Genomic DNA, 18,309 nt, shown 5'->3' on the forward strand with positions numbered 1-18,309 from the left:
TAACCGCAGAGGGAAAGAAAAACTCTCTGTGGGATGACTTCGTAACACAGCAAAGTTATGACAGTCAGATTCTGCATAAACAATACAGAAACCCCAGATGGTACGAAAATAGAGAGAAGGAATCAGTTCACAGTAGCTTAGCTACTCATAAAACTCCTCCAAAGAAACATCCCAGGGAAAATACTGTTACAGTTAGACGATAAGGCAAAGGAGCAGAAGTAGCCAGTCAGCCCACCTTTCAGTGAGATCTTGGCTGATCAATGCCACTTTCCTACATTTTCCCCTTAACCCTGGATTCTCTTACTGATTAAAAATCTGTCTATCTCAGCCTTGAATATACTTAATGACCCAGCCTTTACCTCCCCTGTGAAGTAAAGAATTCCACTGATTCACAACTCTGAGAGAAGAGATTCCTTCTCAGTTCTGTCTTAAATGTGTGATCCAATATTCAGAGATTATGCTGTCTTATCCTAGTTTCTCCCACAATGAGAAACAACTTTTCCACATCTTCCGTGTCAATTCCTGCAAGAATCTTGTATTTCAATTCAGCCACGTCTCATTCTACCATATTTCAATGGTTACAGGCCCAATCTACTCAACCCTGCCTCATAAGTCAGTCCTTCAATTCTAGTATATCATTCCTTAGATAAGGGACCCAAAATGGTTCACAGTACTCCAGCTGTGGTCTAGCTAGTGCCTTGTACAAAATCTCCCTCCTTTTACATTCTTTTGCGTTTAAAATAAAACATTCCATCTGCCTTATCCAAGATCTGCTGAATTTAGACTTCCAAATCCCTGTTCTGTAGCTTTTTGCAATCTTTCTCCATTTCAATAATATACAGTTCTTCTACTAAAATGCATAACCTCATGTTTCTCCACATTATGTTTCATTTGCCAAGTTTTCTTGCCCACTGACATAATCTATCCATTTCTTCTTACACTCTTTCAGTCAACCTCATCACTTGCGCTCCCACCTATTTTTTAATCCACAAACTTAGCTATATTACATTCACTTTCCTCATGCAAGTCATGAATATGTATATTGCAAATAATTGTGGCCCCAGCACTGATCCCTGTGGCACACCACTTGTTACAGATTGCCAGCGTGGAAATGGTCCCGTTAACTCTTATTAGTTAGTCAATCCTCTATCTATGCTAATATATTACCTCCAACGCCACAGGTTCTTATTGTTTGCTCAGTAGCCTCATCAAACCCTTTCTGAAAATCCAAATATATGGTAACCATTTCTTCCCTTTTATCTATTCCTGCCTGTAACCTCCTCAAGGTATTCTCGTAAATTTGTCAAGCATGATTTGCTCTTCTTGAAGCCATGCTGACTCTGCTTGATCGTATTATGCATTTCTAAATGGTCTGCTACTGCATCCTTACAAAATAATCTAACATTTTCACAATAATAAGACATCAAGCTAAATGGCCTATAATTACCTTTTTTTTTGTCTCCATTCCTTTTTAAATAAAGTTGTTACTTTGGCAATTTTACAAGCATCTGGGAGTTTTCCAGAATCTAAAAATTCCCATCTCTGTAGCTATATCCTTTAATAAGATCAGCTAGAGGCGACTTAACCGGTCTTTAGTCCCATTTGTTTCCCTAACACATTTTTCTCTACTGATATTAGTTGTATACATTTCCAGACCTAAAAAAAATTGAGGATGGTAGATCTAACAGTCAGCAACAGTGCTGACCAGGTAAAGAAAATAAAACCACCTGGACAGTTGGTATGTGGAGTTGAAATTAAAGACTTGGCAATATAAAAACATTAAAAATGGAAAAACCTCAGTAGTAAATGGAGACTTTGGAGAGGAGCAGAGGTTACCATCATTTCCATCAACTGTTCCTGAAAATCTGGGACAAAGAAGGAATCCCTGCTAATCTCACTGATGGCAATATGACAGAATCCTTTAAGGTCAAGACAGTTGTCAAGCAGAGAATGTTTGTCATTGCCCCCACCCTTTTCTCCATCTTCATTGCCAACATGCTTCAGTTTATCAAGAACAAGCTTCCCAGTGGTGTAGACATCATCTATAGGATAGAAAACTTTTCAACCTCAACCAGTTAAAATCCAAGAAGAAAAAGACATTGACCTTACTTTTGGAGCTTTGGAATGTGGATGACATTGTGAAAATGATTGTACTGTCTGCCCCTTATGTTATAGCATCCCAATCTATGTTCAGGTAATTAAAGTCTTCCATTTATAATTACTTGTTGGGATCTCTGTGATTTCCTTGCAGATTTGGTCGTCCTTATCTTTCTCACTATTTGGTAGTCTATAGACTAACCCAAGCAATGTAATTGCCCCCATTCTGTTCCCTAGTTCTATTCAAATTGATTCTGTACTGGAACTCTCCAAGGCATCCTCTTTCTCCACCATTCAATGCTCTCTTTAACCAATACTGCCACTACTGCACCTTTTCTTACTTTCTAAACATCTTATAATCCAGGAATATTTAACACCCAATCCTGGCCTTCCATGAGACAATTCTCTGCTTTCACCACAACACCACATTTGCACATACCAATCCATGCCTGTAGCTCGCCAATCTTAATAACTATTGTTGGCTAGAGGCTGCTCACACATAAAATCAGCAAGCTTATGAACTGAAGTTACCTGAGCCTCAGCCACTGGCTTGAGCTGGCTTTAACCAGGTCAGCTCTGAAGATGTCATAAAATGCAAGTCCTTACTTGAAGAAAGATTAATGAAGTAGTCCTAAAGATGTCTTTGGATTGAGCCTATAATGGGAAGACACCAGTGCTCAGATGAGCTGACAGCCATCAAGAACAAGACACCACAGTTTAGGGAGTTAAGCAAAAAGGATAAGAGTAAAGGATTTCAAGAGAACAACCTTTGTGAAGTGCAACCCAAACCTGTAGTTGTGGAGAAAACCCTCCAGACCTGGAAGAGACACCTGGCCAGAATGAGTTTCTATTCTTGGGTATTAGCTCTTAATTTCATTGACTCTTGTGGGAACATCAAACTTATTGGTTGTGCATTTGAATTGCATGCCTGCTGTTAACATTTTCCTAAGCAAATGGTGTAAACTGTATGTTAAAGTAAACTAATAAAGGTAGTGGCTAGTTGATACAGACTTGATTCGTATCCTCTTTGTGCCGAACCAATAACTGTTGTCAAGGGAGGCAACCGGCAACACTATTCGCTATGTCTTCACAGATAGGAATTCTGCTCTAATATTCTCTATTGGTTCCCATTCCCCTGCCAAATCAGTTTAAAGCCCTCCCTGCAGGACTAGAAAACATTCTGCAAGGAATTCAGTCCCTGCAATGTTCAGGTGCCACCTTCCCAAGCAAATCCCAGTGTCTCAAGAATCTACAGCCCTTCTTCCAGATCATCTTTCCGGCCATCCATTCATCTGACTTATCCTCCTTTTCTGTTCTAATTTGCGCGTTATTAAAAGTAACTTGGAGGTTGCTACATTGGTCCTGCTTAATAATTTTCGACCTAGCTCCTGAAATTTTGATTGCAAAATGACATTCCGTTCCTGCCTAAATCATTGGTACCAATGTGGAACACAGCCTCTGGCTATTCACACTCCCCAGATGCACATCCTGCAGCCGCTTTGTGATATCCTTGATCCTAGCAGCAGGGAGGCAACGTACCATTTTTGAATCAAATATATCTGTTCCCCTAAATAACCAATACCCCATCAATATTGTTGTTCCTTTCGTCTTCCTCTCCTATATTGCCAAGCCATTCATGGTGCCATAAATATGTCTCTCTCTGTAAGTCTGCAAGAAACCAATGCCCTCATCAGTTTCCAAAATGGACACCTGACTTGTGAGCAGGACTTCAGGACTACCTGTTGGGTTTTCTTGGACAGCCTGGTAGTCATCTATTCCCTTTCTGCCTCCAGGTCCTTAAGCAGCAATTTGACCATCTCTCTGAACATGCTGTCCACTTAACTCAGCCTCACAAATACATTACTGTGTCTCCAGCCACTGCTTAATCTTTGAAACCCAAAATTCAAGTTTATGCAGCTCGCAGAACATACACCAGTTGGGTCCATGATTTCCCAGATGTTACAAGTTCCGTATTTACATGACTAAGCTGTGCTGTGCCATCAGGTTCACCCTGATGTCAATAGATTGGAGGATCATGCAGCAATGCTTTCTCTGCTCAGGAATGTAAGTGCCACCATCTTCTCTCTGTGACCTACACTCACTTTATCACTGCTACTGCACCCATGTCACACCAAGCCTCATTGTCTATGATGCTCACTGTTGCCTCTTTCCTCATTAAGACTCACCAACCCAAAGATCACATTACTAATCCTATGTGACTTCGGCACTGCATCCTCATTCAGTCAAGGTACCTCACCACCTTTCCTCCACCTGCATCAGCTCTAACAACTGTGCCAGATATTCTCATCTTATTCAATCACACCCTTTCCCACTTTCTAGGAGAAAATAGCCCACAATGAGGCTGCAAGGACCACAGCAGGTGACGTGGTGCTGGACTTTCATCTCTTTACCCCCTTGAGGAGAGGATATCAGCTTTTGCTGGTGAGGTCAAATGAGTATTGTAGCTCATGATCTGGGAACCAAGTAAGCATTATTCAATTCTGTGCTGATTTTTTGGAATGCCATGGTGAAAGTACTCTTAACATGGCATAATTTCTATTTTGTTACTCATTCCTCATTTGTCCCCTGTAGGCAACAGTGAAATCTGCACAAGAGGCCACAAGATATCTCGACCTCCACCTCTGAGGAAAGTACCATAGGGAGAATATCCCTTGAGTGTGTGGTGTGGCTGGCACTTGTCCAATGTCACTATCCAATGACCAGGGTTGGAGTGGTTGCTGCCTATGGAACATGTTCTGAGATGTTGGTGACACCATCTAAGTTAGAGGTCTGGAGGCATCCATCAAAAAAAGTATCAGCCTATTCAGCCTCTTCTTATAAATCAAATGCTGCAGTCTTGGCAACATCCTGGTAAATCTTGTACAATCTCTCTCCAATTTAATAATATCTTCCATATAGCAGGGCGACCAGAACTGTACACAGTACTTTAAACATGGTCTCATCAACACCCCGTACAACCTCAATGTCTTCCCACCTCTTGTCCATCAAGCAACAAATACTGGAGATCACAGCAAGTCAGACAGCATGCATGGAGAAAGGGCAAGCTAGCATTTTGAGTCTTGATGACACTTCAGAGTTGTAGTGTAGTGTAGAGTGAAGTGAAATGAAGTGTAGAGGGGACAGCAACTATACTACTGTTGAAGAGGAGGGTGTGGAGGTTGTGGGGATGGTGGGTTTAGGGTGCTGGTGGAGGGAATGTGAGGTTGGCAGAACAATGGTGTGTCTACCTGCCAGATGCAAAAGAGCAGACACTTCCACTGTGGTTGGGGGAGGGGAGAGAGGACATGATAACAGAGAATGTAAGAAGTGAAGTGAAAAGGATGAGAAGAAATGGGAGAATGTAACAAGTAAATCTAAAAGAAAGGGAAGGAATATGAGATTTTTACAAGTAAAGCTAAAAGAAAAGCAAGAATGGGAGTTGGTTCACAATTTGAAGATGTTGAACTCAATAATAAGTCCAGAATACTGTAAAGTGCCTAGTCTGGAAATGAGATGTTCCTCCAGTTTGCACTGAGATTCACTGGAACACTGCAACATGCCAAGCTCAGACAATGGGCATGACAGCAAGATGCTGTGTTAAAATGACTGGCTACAGGAAGATTGGGGTCTTGCTTGTGCACCGACTGGAGGTGTTCTGCAAAGCGGTCACCCAGCATACAATACAGAAGTTAGGAGAAGGTACCAGCAAAATGCTGCTTCATCTGGAATGACAGTTCAGGATTTTGGATGATGAGCAGAGAGAAGGTGAAGGGGAAAGTGCCATGGGGAGGGAGCAGCACACAGCGTCCAGCTCGTAAGCCTAATTCTCTGTCTTTTTATTCAAAGGCAAAGAAGCTCGTCACCCAGGGATGGTATGAAATGAACACCATTTGATGAGAATGTTCACATTTTGGAAATGGAAAAAAAACCCTGCAATTGTCAAACTTGGAGACAATGAACAAAGACACAGAAATACACAAGCAAATTTGCCTTTCAACAATAGTGATCTGAGATAATGGGAACTGCAGATGCTGGAGAATCCAAGATAACAAAGTGTGGGGCTGGATGAAAACAGCAGGCCAAGTAGCTTTTGTGCTCCTAAGATTCTGCTTGGCCTGCTGTGTTCATCCAGCCCCACACTTTGTTATCTTGCCTTTCAATAAGTTGTCTTTGGTGTTGAATGATAAATGGATTTTTGACGGCAGAATAGAGTATGAAATTAAAATTGTCCAGAATATAAAAACTAAATGTAAAAGCTTCAGTACTTAGCAAACAGAAAAAGATTAGTAAATACAGGTTAGTAAATAAAATTCCAATAGTACTACACAGATTAGATGATGTTTTCCAAGGTTGGGAAATCTAGAACCAAGGGTCACATTCTCAGGATATGGCTATTCAGGACAGAAACAAGGAAAAATACTGAAAGGGTGGAGATGCTGTGGAGTTCAAGTCACTGAATACATTCAAGAAAGAAATAGATACATTCTTAGATATTAAAGGCATCAAGCTGTATGGCAAGAAAGCAGGAATACAGCATGGAGTGCAGAATAAGCCATTATCATATTGAATGGTGGGACAAGCTCGAAGTGCTGAATAATCTTCTCCTGCTTCTAGCTTTTATGTTTTAGGACTGGAACCAGCTCGAAAGAGGCTCACTGTCTCAATACTGAAAAATATCTAGTGAACGTTACAATTTTTAAAAATCAGAACATTAATAACACAAAGAATAAAGTAAATGATCTTAGACACCAACAAAGCAACAGCGATCTCAGGTTAAAAATTTATAACTCAAGGATATCCTTCGGACTTTAAGTCCTTTAATTTTCTTTTTGTACTGGACATTATCATTTTAAAAATTTTGTGTCTGTGTATATGCTTGATGTTGCACCTTTATTATTTTTGGTGGGGTTAGCAGATTGCAAAACTGTGCTTTCTTTCACTCAGAAATGCCTCAAAATAGGCACATTCTTGTTATAATATAAATTGATTAACTACATTTTAACTGAGAATGTTTGTTATGGTCAACCGGGGAGGTGACCTGGCCTGGTCATAACAAAATGAATAATTGAGATGATATAACATAACCGAATCCTCTTCTGGACTCTTTAGACCATAAGATACAGAAGCAGATTTAAGCCATTTGGCCCATCAAGTCTGCTCCACCATTAAATGGTTGATAATTTCTCAATCCCATTCTCCTGCCATCTCCCCATCACCCTTTACTCCACTACTACTCAAGAACCTAACTCCATCTTAAATTAACTCAATAACTTGGCCTCCACACCCAACTGTGGCAGTGAGTTCCACAGATTCATCATCATCTGGCTGAAGAAATTCTTATCTATCCCTTCAGTCTGATGCTGTCCCCTCGGGTCCTAGATTCTCCTAATAGTGGAAACATCTTTTCCACATCCATTCTATACAGGCCTCTCAGTATTCTATAAGTTTCAATCAGATCCCCCTCATCCCTCTAAACTCCATTGAGTCCAAACCCAGAGTCCTCAATTACTCCTCATAAGACATGCCTTTTATCCCTGGAATCATTCTTGTAAGTCTCCTCTGGACTCTCTTCAATGCTCGCACATCCTTATATTCAGGACACAAAAATGTTCACAATATTCCAAATACGGTCTGACCAGAGTGTTGTATTGCTGAGGCTGTATGTCTCTCCTCTTGTATTCTAGTCCATTTGAAATGAATACTAACACTTCATTTCCCTTCCCACCTGCCAAGTGAACCTGCATGTTAACATTAAGAGAATCCGGAACTAGGACTCCTAAGTCCCTTTATGCTTCAGATTTCTGAACCTGTTTAGAAAATAGTCTATTGCCTCTATTCTGACTCTGGAATTTCTTCCACAGGTTGTTATATAGGGGCCTTCCATGCACATGTTTAAAGCAGCTAGTTCATCTACTTTTCATAAATTTATGCAAATCATTAGGTAGTCACTTAGAATTGATTTCTTTTTCACTAAAACACTGCAACTATATGCATTAGAACATTCTATCAAGTGAAGGTAATACAGGAAATACAAAAGTCACTTCACCTAACAAAGCAGCAGTGCTCTGAAAGCCTGTGATTTCAAATAAACCTGTTGGAATATAGTCTGGTGTTGTGTGACTTCTGACTTTGTCCACCCCAGTCCAGCATTGGCACCTCTATATCAAGAAATATGGTTGAGCGGTGAAATCCTGACATTGTAGCCTATAATGCTCTATAGTATAACATTATAGCCAGAAAGTAGTCACTCATTCTATTGTGTTTGAACGTTGATTGAATTGAAGTGAAATATAATTTTTTATAATGTATTACAATTGACATAGCATGATTTATACGAATGTAAATAAAGAAATGCAATCATTTATTACTTTAATTGTTAATGATTTGACAAAAACAAAATTTCTAAAAATATACATTTAAAGCTTCTTTAAAATCTTTGGTGCTCATTTCACATATAAAAAAGAAATAATTTTACCATTCATATATTCAATGATACATAGTATTCTTTTCAAAACAACACATGAAAACATTTGACAAACCTATTATTATTTAAAGATGGAGTACAGCAGTGTTTTGGCATGATGACATCATGTGCAACAGTGTGATCGTGTCATACTACAATCTGTCATTATTTCATTGCATATGGTCATTCCAAGTTGCATTAATTGGAGTAAGTATATACACTCATTGAATATATATATATATACACCTAACTATAAAAAGATTTGTACGAAAAATTTCTTTGCTATTTTGGTGTCATGTTACCATCATTTATTAAAAACACAAGTAAAGCTGGTGTAATTAGACCTCTTCAGAAACAGCTTTAATGCCACTAATTCAATTGATTTACCTTCCTAATTTTTGCTGTATCAACCACCATTTAAAGAAATCACTCTAAGACTTTCTAAAATTTTATGTACTAGCATTTTGCTTATTTTGTATTAAGATTCCGGCTCACTTCTGGTGTTGATGTGGGCCTTATCTAATTTTTTGATTGAAATGATTGACAACCTTCTCCAAGGCGTTCTTCATCTACCTCAGCAAGATTCTTCTGTACGCATAAGTTCGGCATGTCTCAAAGAACTTTGTCTAAGTTGTTTCATTAAACAGCATGGATTAGCTTGAGAATTTGTCTTGTGAAGAACAGTCCTTCTTAATTAGATTAATGAAAACTTTGAGAGAAAAGTAACTATATCAGTATGCATGTGTGTGTGCATACAAACCAAATGTTTTAAAGGAAAGCTCCTGGAAGAGTCAGTAGACAGTAAGATATGATGAATTTTAAACCATATAAATCTTCATCCAAACTATTTTGCCTCAGCAGTGGGGGAGGTTTGGTGTGCCACGAGTTGGAAATCACATCATCTAAAAAATATTGCTCTATGTTTTCAAATTATTAGTAAAATTAAATGTAAAATTATATACATTTTCTTCTGGCAAAACTTAACATATTTATTCTCTTAGGGAGAAATTCATTCATTTTATCAAACTTTACACAAATTACTGGGTATTTGGCCATAGTTCCAGAAGTTCCTCATATGCCTGTATCATTTCGTAGACATTATGCTCAGTTTAATAGTTAATTTCAAGAAATTACAATCATAGGAATGTAAACAAGATGAACATTTTCATTTCAACATTCACTAAGTTGAACATTGAAATGGAAGAATAGCCAGTGGTTACGTGGAGATAGCATTACAAGGCATGGCCTTAAACAAAAAGCAAATATAGAATCATATAGCATTGAAGGACATTTGGTCCATTGCATCCTTTCAGATAGTCCCCAGAGCAATTTAGCTAGCCCCATTTCCCTGCCTTGTCCTCTTAGTCATGTGGTTAGTTTCCCTTTATATGTTTAATCAAATTCCCTTTGAAAAAAACATCCTTTAAGGTCATGCATTTCAGACCATAACCACTTGCTGTATATTTATTCCATAATCATGTGTTGTTCTATTCCTAATCTTTGTGATATTGACTTGTGTTTAGAGCCATATCAAATAGGTTCTTTCTTTCAGGGCCATTCTTCATCATCTGCCAACATGATGCACCCAGGCGGGACATTTTGCATATTTTTCTAAATAGTGAGCTGCTGGTTTTTGATATTCCAACTGAATTAACTGATAAATAAAGGACAAGTCTTAGAATCATAGAATCCCTACTGTGTGGAAGCCCATCAAGTCCACACAGCCCCTTCAAAGAGCATTCTACCCAGACTCACTCCCACTCCAATCATATCCCTGTAATCCTGCATTTCCCATGGCAAATCCACTGAGCCTGCACAACCCTAGATATTATGGGCAATGTGGCATGGCCAATTCATCTAGCCCGCATATCTTTGCACTATGGGAGGAAACTGGAGCACCTGGATGAAACCCACGCAGGCAAAAGGAGAACGTGCAAACTCCACACAGACAATCACCCAAGGCTGAAATCAAACCGGTGTCCATGGTGCTGTGCGGGAGTAGTGCTAACAACTGAGCCACTGTTATTTCTAATAAAACAGAAAAAAAATGTACAGTTCTAATGGAACAATTGCTCAGCATTTTCTCAGATATATGGTGCATTTGTTCTTCTGGTTTCTGTTGAGCATATATTTATTGATTATTGCATTGCAATAGAAAACAAATTCAAAATTCATGACTGGACTCTAAAAATGAAGGCCATGATGACATGTCCAAGCTTGTCAGTTCTCGGTACAGTTGCTGCCTGACCTGTGTGACATTTTCAACACTTTCTTTTAACATCCCTTTGAAATAAACTTCAGTGCTAAAGCTTTGGGTTGAAAGCAGAAGAAAAGTATAGAATTTAGAAGTACAGACCAAACTTATAAAACAATATCAAGTATGATCACAGAATGCATATTTAGTCCAGCAACTCGTATTGCAGAAGCTTCATAGATGTGCACAGGGTAATTGTGATCAAGATATATTGAAAGAAGGTAGAAAAGTTTAGAAGACATACACGTGGACAGGTTTCTTGTGTATCTAAGGCTATTTTGTCATTGACTGTGTTCTGCAGTTATAGTAAACTTTGTCCATTTGCTATGGTGTTGTATTTTGCAAACTCATCATTCCTTTGTTCCTCTAATATATAGCATATATTCCTTAAATAGCAGAGATAGCATCTAAGAGCAAGAGTTATTCTAAAATACTCGCTGGGCCTCAGATAGAATACTACATACAATTCTTATCACATTACAAAAAGGATATGATTACGCTAGTGAGAGAGTTTACCAGATTTTTGCCAAAAATGGAGAATTCTGTGTATAAGAAAAGTTTGAATAGGCTGCGGTTCTTTTGTTATAAACAGAGAAGACTGTATGGTGTATGAAGAGTGGAAAGGAAGAAACTATTTCCTGAGCAAAGCAGTCAATAACCAGTGACATAAATGTAAAGCAATTCATAGAAGGATTAGAGGAGAGTTGAGCAATATTCCCTCTATTTTTTTCTTCTACTGCACGGACATCTGAGATCTGTGCATTGCAGCACAGGTACACTCATAGAACTCCATTAGACAGCAGTAGAGTCGGGGAAGAGAAGACACATCCTTTTTCTTTACAGTCCTAGCTGCTATATGGTAAATGTAAGTATCCAATTGGAATTTTAATGAATGGCACAGCAAATGGATATGTCAGTAAGTGGGTGAATGGGTACATGAGTGAAGGAGGTTACTGGGCAAATAGGTAGGGAGTATGGTGGGTGAGGTGAGTAGGTTGGCAGGATGGGTAAGTGAATAAAGGGCAGGGTGGGTAATTGGTTGAATGGTTAGGAGGGTAGTCGTATGGGTGAGAAAGTAGTTGCAGGATAATGGAGCTAAGTGAGATCCAGTCAGAGAATTAGTCGGGTGGTTAGGAGGATAGGTTGGGTCTAGGAGGGAGTGTATTTGGATGATCAGGAGGGTAGTCAGGTGGTCACAGAAGGCAGTGAAGTCAGCTGTAGTCAGGTCAGATAGGGATGGTAGTCGGATGGTTGGAAGGGTAGTTAGGTGGGTGACAAGTCAGATGCTTAGAAAGGGAAGTGGGGTGAGGTAATGTCGGGAATTATTCTTGAGAATTAGTCATGTCAGCAAGGTACTTAGTGGATTAGAGAGGTATTGCATTGTATCAGTGGGAGATAGTTAGTTTGTGGGGGGTTCAGGCTTAAGATAGGTGGTTGGGGAGAAGTAGTCAGAGGTCTGGAGTTGGGGTAAGATTATGTTGTTACACCATACGTAGTCTAAATTTTAATCTGTCTAACATTTCCTGGGTAACAATTCACATTAGTACACTTGAACTGCCTGAGGTCTCCAACTCTGATTCAGTCTGGAAATATTTGTGGAAAGGCTGCAGATGATGATTTGGCTCAAATATTTATAACTAACCCCTCTTAGTCACAGTGTTTCACAGGAACACTAATGTAACAAATGTATCCTCCAACATTTCATGTCCCTGCTACTCCTGATATGTTTGAAAGTTTAACTAGAAAATAGCATTTAATATCTGTCCAAGTAGCTCAATATAGCAAATCTTATGTCAGATTTATATTGAAAATTACATGATGTTTCCAATTTATAGTGGTCTTCAGTTTTCAACTTACAGTATAACAAAATGGCTATTGCTTGGAATGGAATAGCTTCTTTCAAACATGAAGTGGACTCACGTTTCCCAAATCTACCAGTGCAAGAAATAAATAGACGTGATTCTGGAGAACAAATAGATGAACAATTGTCAGTATCGACAAACACAATGGAAACTAGCTAGATCATCATTTTACCAGGATGTTGCTGGGAATGGAGAGTTTGAGTTATATGGAGAGGCTGGATAGGCTGGGATTTTTTTCACTAGAGCATAGGAGGTTGAGAAGAGAAGTTTATAAAATAATTAAAGGTATAGATAAGGTGAATAGTAGGTGTCTTTCCCCTAGAATGGGGGATTTCAAACAAGGGGGCATATTTTTAAGGTGACAGGAGAACGATTTAAAAAATATATGACAGTCAATGTTTTTATACAGAGAGTGGTACGTGTGTGAAATGAACTTCCAGTGAAAGTGGTGGATGTGGGTACAATTATAACATTTAAAAGACATTTTGATGAAGACATGAATAAGAAATGTTTGGAGGGATATGGGCCAAATGCAAACAAGTGGGACTAGTTTAATTTGGGATCATAGTTGGCATGGGCTGGTTGGACCAAAGGCTCTGTTTCCATGCTGTATGACTCTGACTCTATCTCACTACCTACCCTAAGTGATTTTAACCAAAATCTAGATACAACCTACCTAGAGTTAAAAAAATATATCAATTCTCATTAATGAAAATTTCAAAACATTGTGAGTACAGAAGTGGAAACTGTAAACAAATCTTCTTGAAAACAAGCTGCATTTGAGAAATTTTGCGATTGTGATTTTACTGCTATTTTGATTCATGTGCCGTAAACATTTTGAATTTAGTCTCCATTTGCAAAGACTGTTCAAATTAGCATGCTCCTGAAAGGGAAAAATAAGTTGACTCCTGAAGATCTATTATTGATATTTTAAATTAGGCATAATTCATCTTGATTTCATTTTTGTGTTGTTTAGGTTTAGAGCCACAAAACCTTGTACATCCACATAAGATGACATTTGTACAGTCAGTACTTTAAGATCTACAAATATTAATTGTTCCCTTTACCAGTATTCATCTGTCACATTCCCATGTAAAGTTGGTTTCATTTCGATGTGGTTACATATATTAAATCAGATTCATATTTCCTGTTCAATATTTAGTTATGTGACAGTCTTTGAAGGCTTCAAGTTGATATTCCCCATTCGCATGTTCTTCCCTGAAGTAATGAGGGCACCAAAACCCCGTTGATGAGCAAAAGCATATGCAGATCGACGTGCACTGGGTCGTTTCAGGCGTGCGACCATTTGCTTTGGAGGAAGTGTCTTGATTTTCCTAATTTTATGTTGCAGCTGAAAAAAATTGCAATTGACTCAGTGTCAGTTCATAATTGTACAGTAAATAGATTAAACAGCAAGTTTACCTAAAATAAATTTCCACCTGCATCATACAAAAAACACCAGAATTGCCATTGTCAATGAAACCATACCAATATAGTGTGGTCTGAAAATGCTGGGCTAAAAGGTGAAATTATTGATGCATATTTTTGCATTGATTACATTGTGTGCGTACAAGTCCACAAGATGAAATGAACCATTAAAAATACCTATAAAGTCAGATCCCTGCCTTATTTTGATTTGATATATTATTGTCGCATGTACTGAAGTACGGTGAAAAGTATTCTTTTGTGTGCTTTCTGGACGAATCATACCTTATATAAGTACACCAGGGTAATAGAACAGAATGCAGAATATAGTGTCACAGCTACAGAGAAGGTGTAGACAGAGGTCAACGCTAATATGAGATCTGGTAATAGCTGGGAAGAAACTTCTTGTGAATCTATTGGTACATGTTTTCAATCTTTTGTATCTTCTGTCTAATTGAAGATTTTGGAAGAGTATAACCATTGTAGGAAGGTCTTTGATAACGTTAGTTGCTTTCCCAAGGCAGTAGGAAGTGCAGACGGAGTCACTGGAAGGAATGCTGGTTTTCATGATGGACTGGGCTGTGTTCACAATTCTCCGTAATTTCTTGCAGTCTTGGGCATAGCAGTTGCCATAACAAGCTGTGATGCATCCAGATAGGATGGATTTCATGCATTACTCACTCTTCTTACTTTTAGGTCAGACACAGAAAACCCCCACTTTAAATAAAAGGAAGCTTCGCCAAAAATGAGCAAATAGGACTAGTTTAGTTTGGAAAACTTGGTCAGCGTGGACGAGTTGGACTGAAGGGTCTGTTTCTGTGCTGTATGATTCTATAAATTACTTCATAGTGTCTCCCTTTCTCTGGCCTGGTCCAAGTTCTCTTGACTTGTAACGTCTATCCAGGATTCTTTGGCAAACTGTAAAGATGGAATTTCATTTGAAATAAAATTAATCAGTTCTGTATTCTGCTGCTGTATTGGCCTTTATAGTCCTTTATTTCTTTTTATAGCTATAGCTGTATTTTTTCCAAGCTTTACTACTTTTTTCCTTCCAGTTCCGTTACATTAGATTTCCTAGTGATAACTTTTTGGAAAGCTAAGAGGAAAAATAGCAAAATGTCCACAGCATTTATACCTATGTAACACCATCAGGCAAGTAGGACTAGCCCTATACAAAAAAGCAGCTGGTACACAAAGATTGTGAGGTCATCCATTTTGTGCCTAAAACGATAGATCTCAATGTCAAATAAATGGTGAATAATAGTAACAATGCAGGTACAACTAGATTTAGAAGGCGACATACACAATTCACTAAGGTGCAGCAATTAGGTCCAAGAAAGTCAAAAAGACTAATGGAATATTGGATATTATAACCAGTGGGCTAAAATATAAAGGGGATTAGGTTATTCTACAGAAATATAAAACCCTGGTAGGTTCATATCTGTAATGTTGCATACAGTTCTGGTAACTTCATCATCAACAATGGCTTACACAGCTTTAACATAATCAAATGTCTCAAAGTGTTTCACTAGGGCATTCGAAAATATATCAAACATAAAGCTACAAAACTACATATTAGGGTAGATGGTAATAAAATTGTCATAGGAATAGGTTTTAAAGAGTATCTAATATGAAGGGGGATGAGAGTCAGAGAGGATCAGCAAGAGAATACCAGAGGTTACAGCCGAAGCAGCTTAACTAATGTTTAATTTAAACAAAAATCAGGAAATGTGTGGTCTACATTTATTGCCCATCAGGGAATATCTCCACTGCTGACCTTATGATGAAAGGTATCGATAATTAAACTGAAGGTCACAGGATCCAAGACACTACTCTGAGGAATTCCATTTCTAAATGTCCTGGAACTGAACTGACAGATCTCCAATATTAACAATCATCTTTCTATGTATCATATATTATTTCAACCAGGAAAAGGTTTTCCGATTTGATTCCCATTGACTCCAGTTTGGTTGGACTCCTTGATGCCACTCTGGCCAGATAGTCCAAGGCCTAAACACTAAGCACAAAGCTATAATGGACAACCTTTGAGCAGCAAGGCCCAATGGGACTTTCAGGACAGGTCAAGCACAAAGCATCTGTACAAGTCAAATGCAGGCAAGGACAAGCCCAGACATCCCTGGAAAGCAAGGCTAGTTTGTGTATTGGAGTACAAGGACAAGCCTGGACTTCCCTGGAAAGCAAGGCTGGTTTGTGTATTGGAGCATGGCAAGCTCATCTGATGCTGTCACCTTGACCTGGAAGATCGATTGGCTGAGGGCCACAAAACATTGTGGAAGGAAGCAGCAGAGAGGGATAAGAAGGGACATTTGGCAGCCAAACCCTCAGTGAAGACTCAACCTGGCCCAGCAGTGGTGAGAGAGAGAGAGAAGACAACCATGTGTGAGACAAACCTATGCCGAGTTCATTAGTCCCGGGTTACATAGCCTGGCTAAGTTTAACTGCATGGGAAGTATCTGGTCCTGGTATAGTAGCAAGTATTTTAGATTGCGACAACAACTTAGCATTGCGATTGGCAGAGTAATTAATGTATGGATCAGGAATTTTTTTCATGAAAGAGCAGGGTTTTGGCTAATTTTTAGCTATTACCCCTTTTGTTTTCATAGTGTATTTGTGAATAAAATTGCATTGAATTGCTTTTCAATTCTGACCATTTTGTTCCTCTTACAAGTACAGAACTCAAGTAAAATGAGTTTAGGTAGAAACTGGTTGAAGAATTCAAAGCACAGACAACACCACAATCAGTCAAATGCAGCCTTAATGTCAAGGGCTATCACCTTCACCTCACCCCTACATTCAGCTGTTGTCCATGTATGTAACAAGTGCCCATGTACATGCCAGTGTTGTAGCTATACTTGGACAGCTTGGGGAAGAGGCATGGCAAGTTCTGGATCATAAGTCTTCAGTATTAGTGATGGAATGTTGCCAGGACCCATAGCAGTATCTAGTGCTGAAAATAAAAATGCTGGAAATCATAGTAGGTGAGGCAGCATCCATAGACAGAAAGCAAGCTAATGTTTTGAGTCTCGATAACTCTTCTTTACAGCTAGATTTAAACCAAAAACCAATTTCTATTTTTACAGTTGAAATCATGAAGGTTGTATTATTATTGTGGAATATTCTCTCAAGTAACAATAAAAGACATAATTAGGAATAACAAATAGTTTTCTTTCAGATAGCCTTATACTATGCTATTCTACTCTCTTCTCATTAAGAACGTACTTTATCAATGGACGTAGGTCTTAGCTCAGAGCTGAGGTATCGCACAATAACAACTGGCAGGACACACATCACTGCTGATAGAAAGATGGTCAGCCATACATGTGGTTGGTTCAAGGCATTCCTTGCAGTACCTAGACAAGATAAAACAAAATAGTAGAGACAATTTAAAATATTCCACACTGTTACTTGGCCATTGATAAAATTTTCTAATGTATTCTCATTGGAATTTCATAGACATGTTCAGTTGTTATTTTCCGCCTCTTCTTGCTGCAAGATGTGAGGCACCTTCCTTATTTTGCTGTTTCCTTACTTCCATGTGATGGTCCATGGTCAATCAGAGTCTTTGCTGCTGGGCCAAATCTAAATGCAGGTGAGACTGTGGAATGTTCAGCACTCTATTCATGTGGAGATACTTTGTGATACATGCTAGAGAGAAACACCAGGCCTGCTGAGTTAGTGAGCAGCCTAGTAATTGCTCCATAATCAGTTTTATGATTTTATTCTATAGTTATACCTCCATTGCACATTTCTTTGGGATTGCAGAGGGGTTTATTGACCAAATGTTCCTCAGCACTCTTTTTGCCATATTTCTGTGACATTAACACTGGGGGTAATAGTTGAGTATCAAGCATAGAAACATTCAGACAGCTAGTTCAGTATTGTACTATCCATTTTTATGTAAAAAATAGTTGTAATGAAATAAAACCAGATTAACATATGGGATCTGTTCTTGGCTAAAACACAGCTCACATGATCCTAGAAAGTTTGTTAAACATGGCTTCCCTTTTAGAAATCCATGCTGACTCTTCCAAATCAAGTAATTACTAATTCTATCCTTAATAATTGTTTCTAGTGGGTTCCCTACCACTAGAGTTAACGTGTTTAAAGCATATTATTGCTATTTGTGATGTTCCTAATTCCACCAAGGCCTGGATGTATTTTCTTGAATAACAGTGGCTTTCAGCTAA

General features: G+C 38.6%; 1 protein-coding gene across 3 annotated transcripts in view; it reads right to left on the reverse strand.

Moving 5' to 3' along the window:
- Positions 1-8,541: 8,541 nt before the first annotated feature.
- LOC125453069 (phospholipid-transporting ATPase ID) overlaps positions 8,542-18,309 on the reverse strand; it is a 281,340-nt gene continuing 271,572 nt past the window's right edge. For all 3 annotated transcript variants that reach the window (XM_059648627.1, XM_059648621.1, XM_059648622.1), the window contains 2 exons: positions 17,342-17,472; positions 8,542-14,027 (listed from right to left, as the gene is read on the reverse strand). In XM_059648627.1, coding sequence (XP_059504610.1) covers positions 13,839-14,027; positions 17,342-17,472 — 320 coding nt within the window. In that variant the 3' untranslated portion in view covers positions 8,542-13,838. The remainder of the gene's footprint in view (positions 14,028-17,341; positions 17,473-18,309) is intronic.

The sequence above is a fragment of the Stegostoma tigrinum genome, chromosome 1 (assembly GCF_030684315.1).
Source record: "Stegostoma tigrinum isolate sSteTig4 chromosome 1, sSteTig4.hap1, whole genome shotgun sequence".
In the NCBI taxonomy this organism is placed as follows: Eukaryota; Metazoa; Chordata; class Chondrichthyes; order Orectolobiformes; family Stegostomatidae; genus Stegostoma; species Stegostoma tigrinum.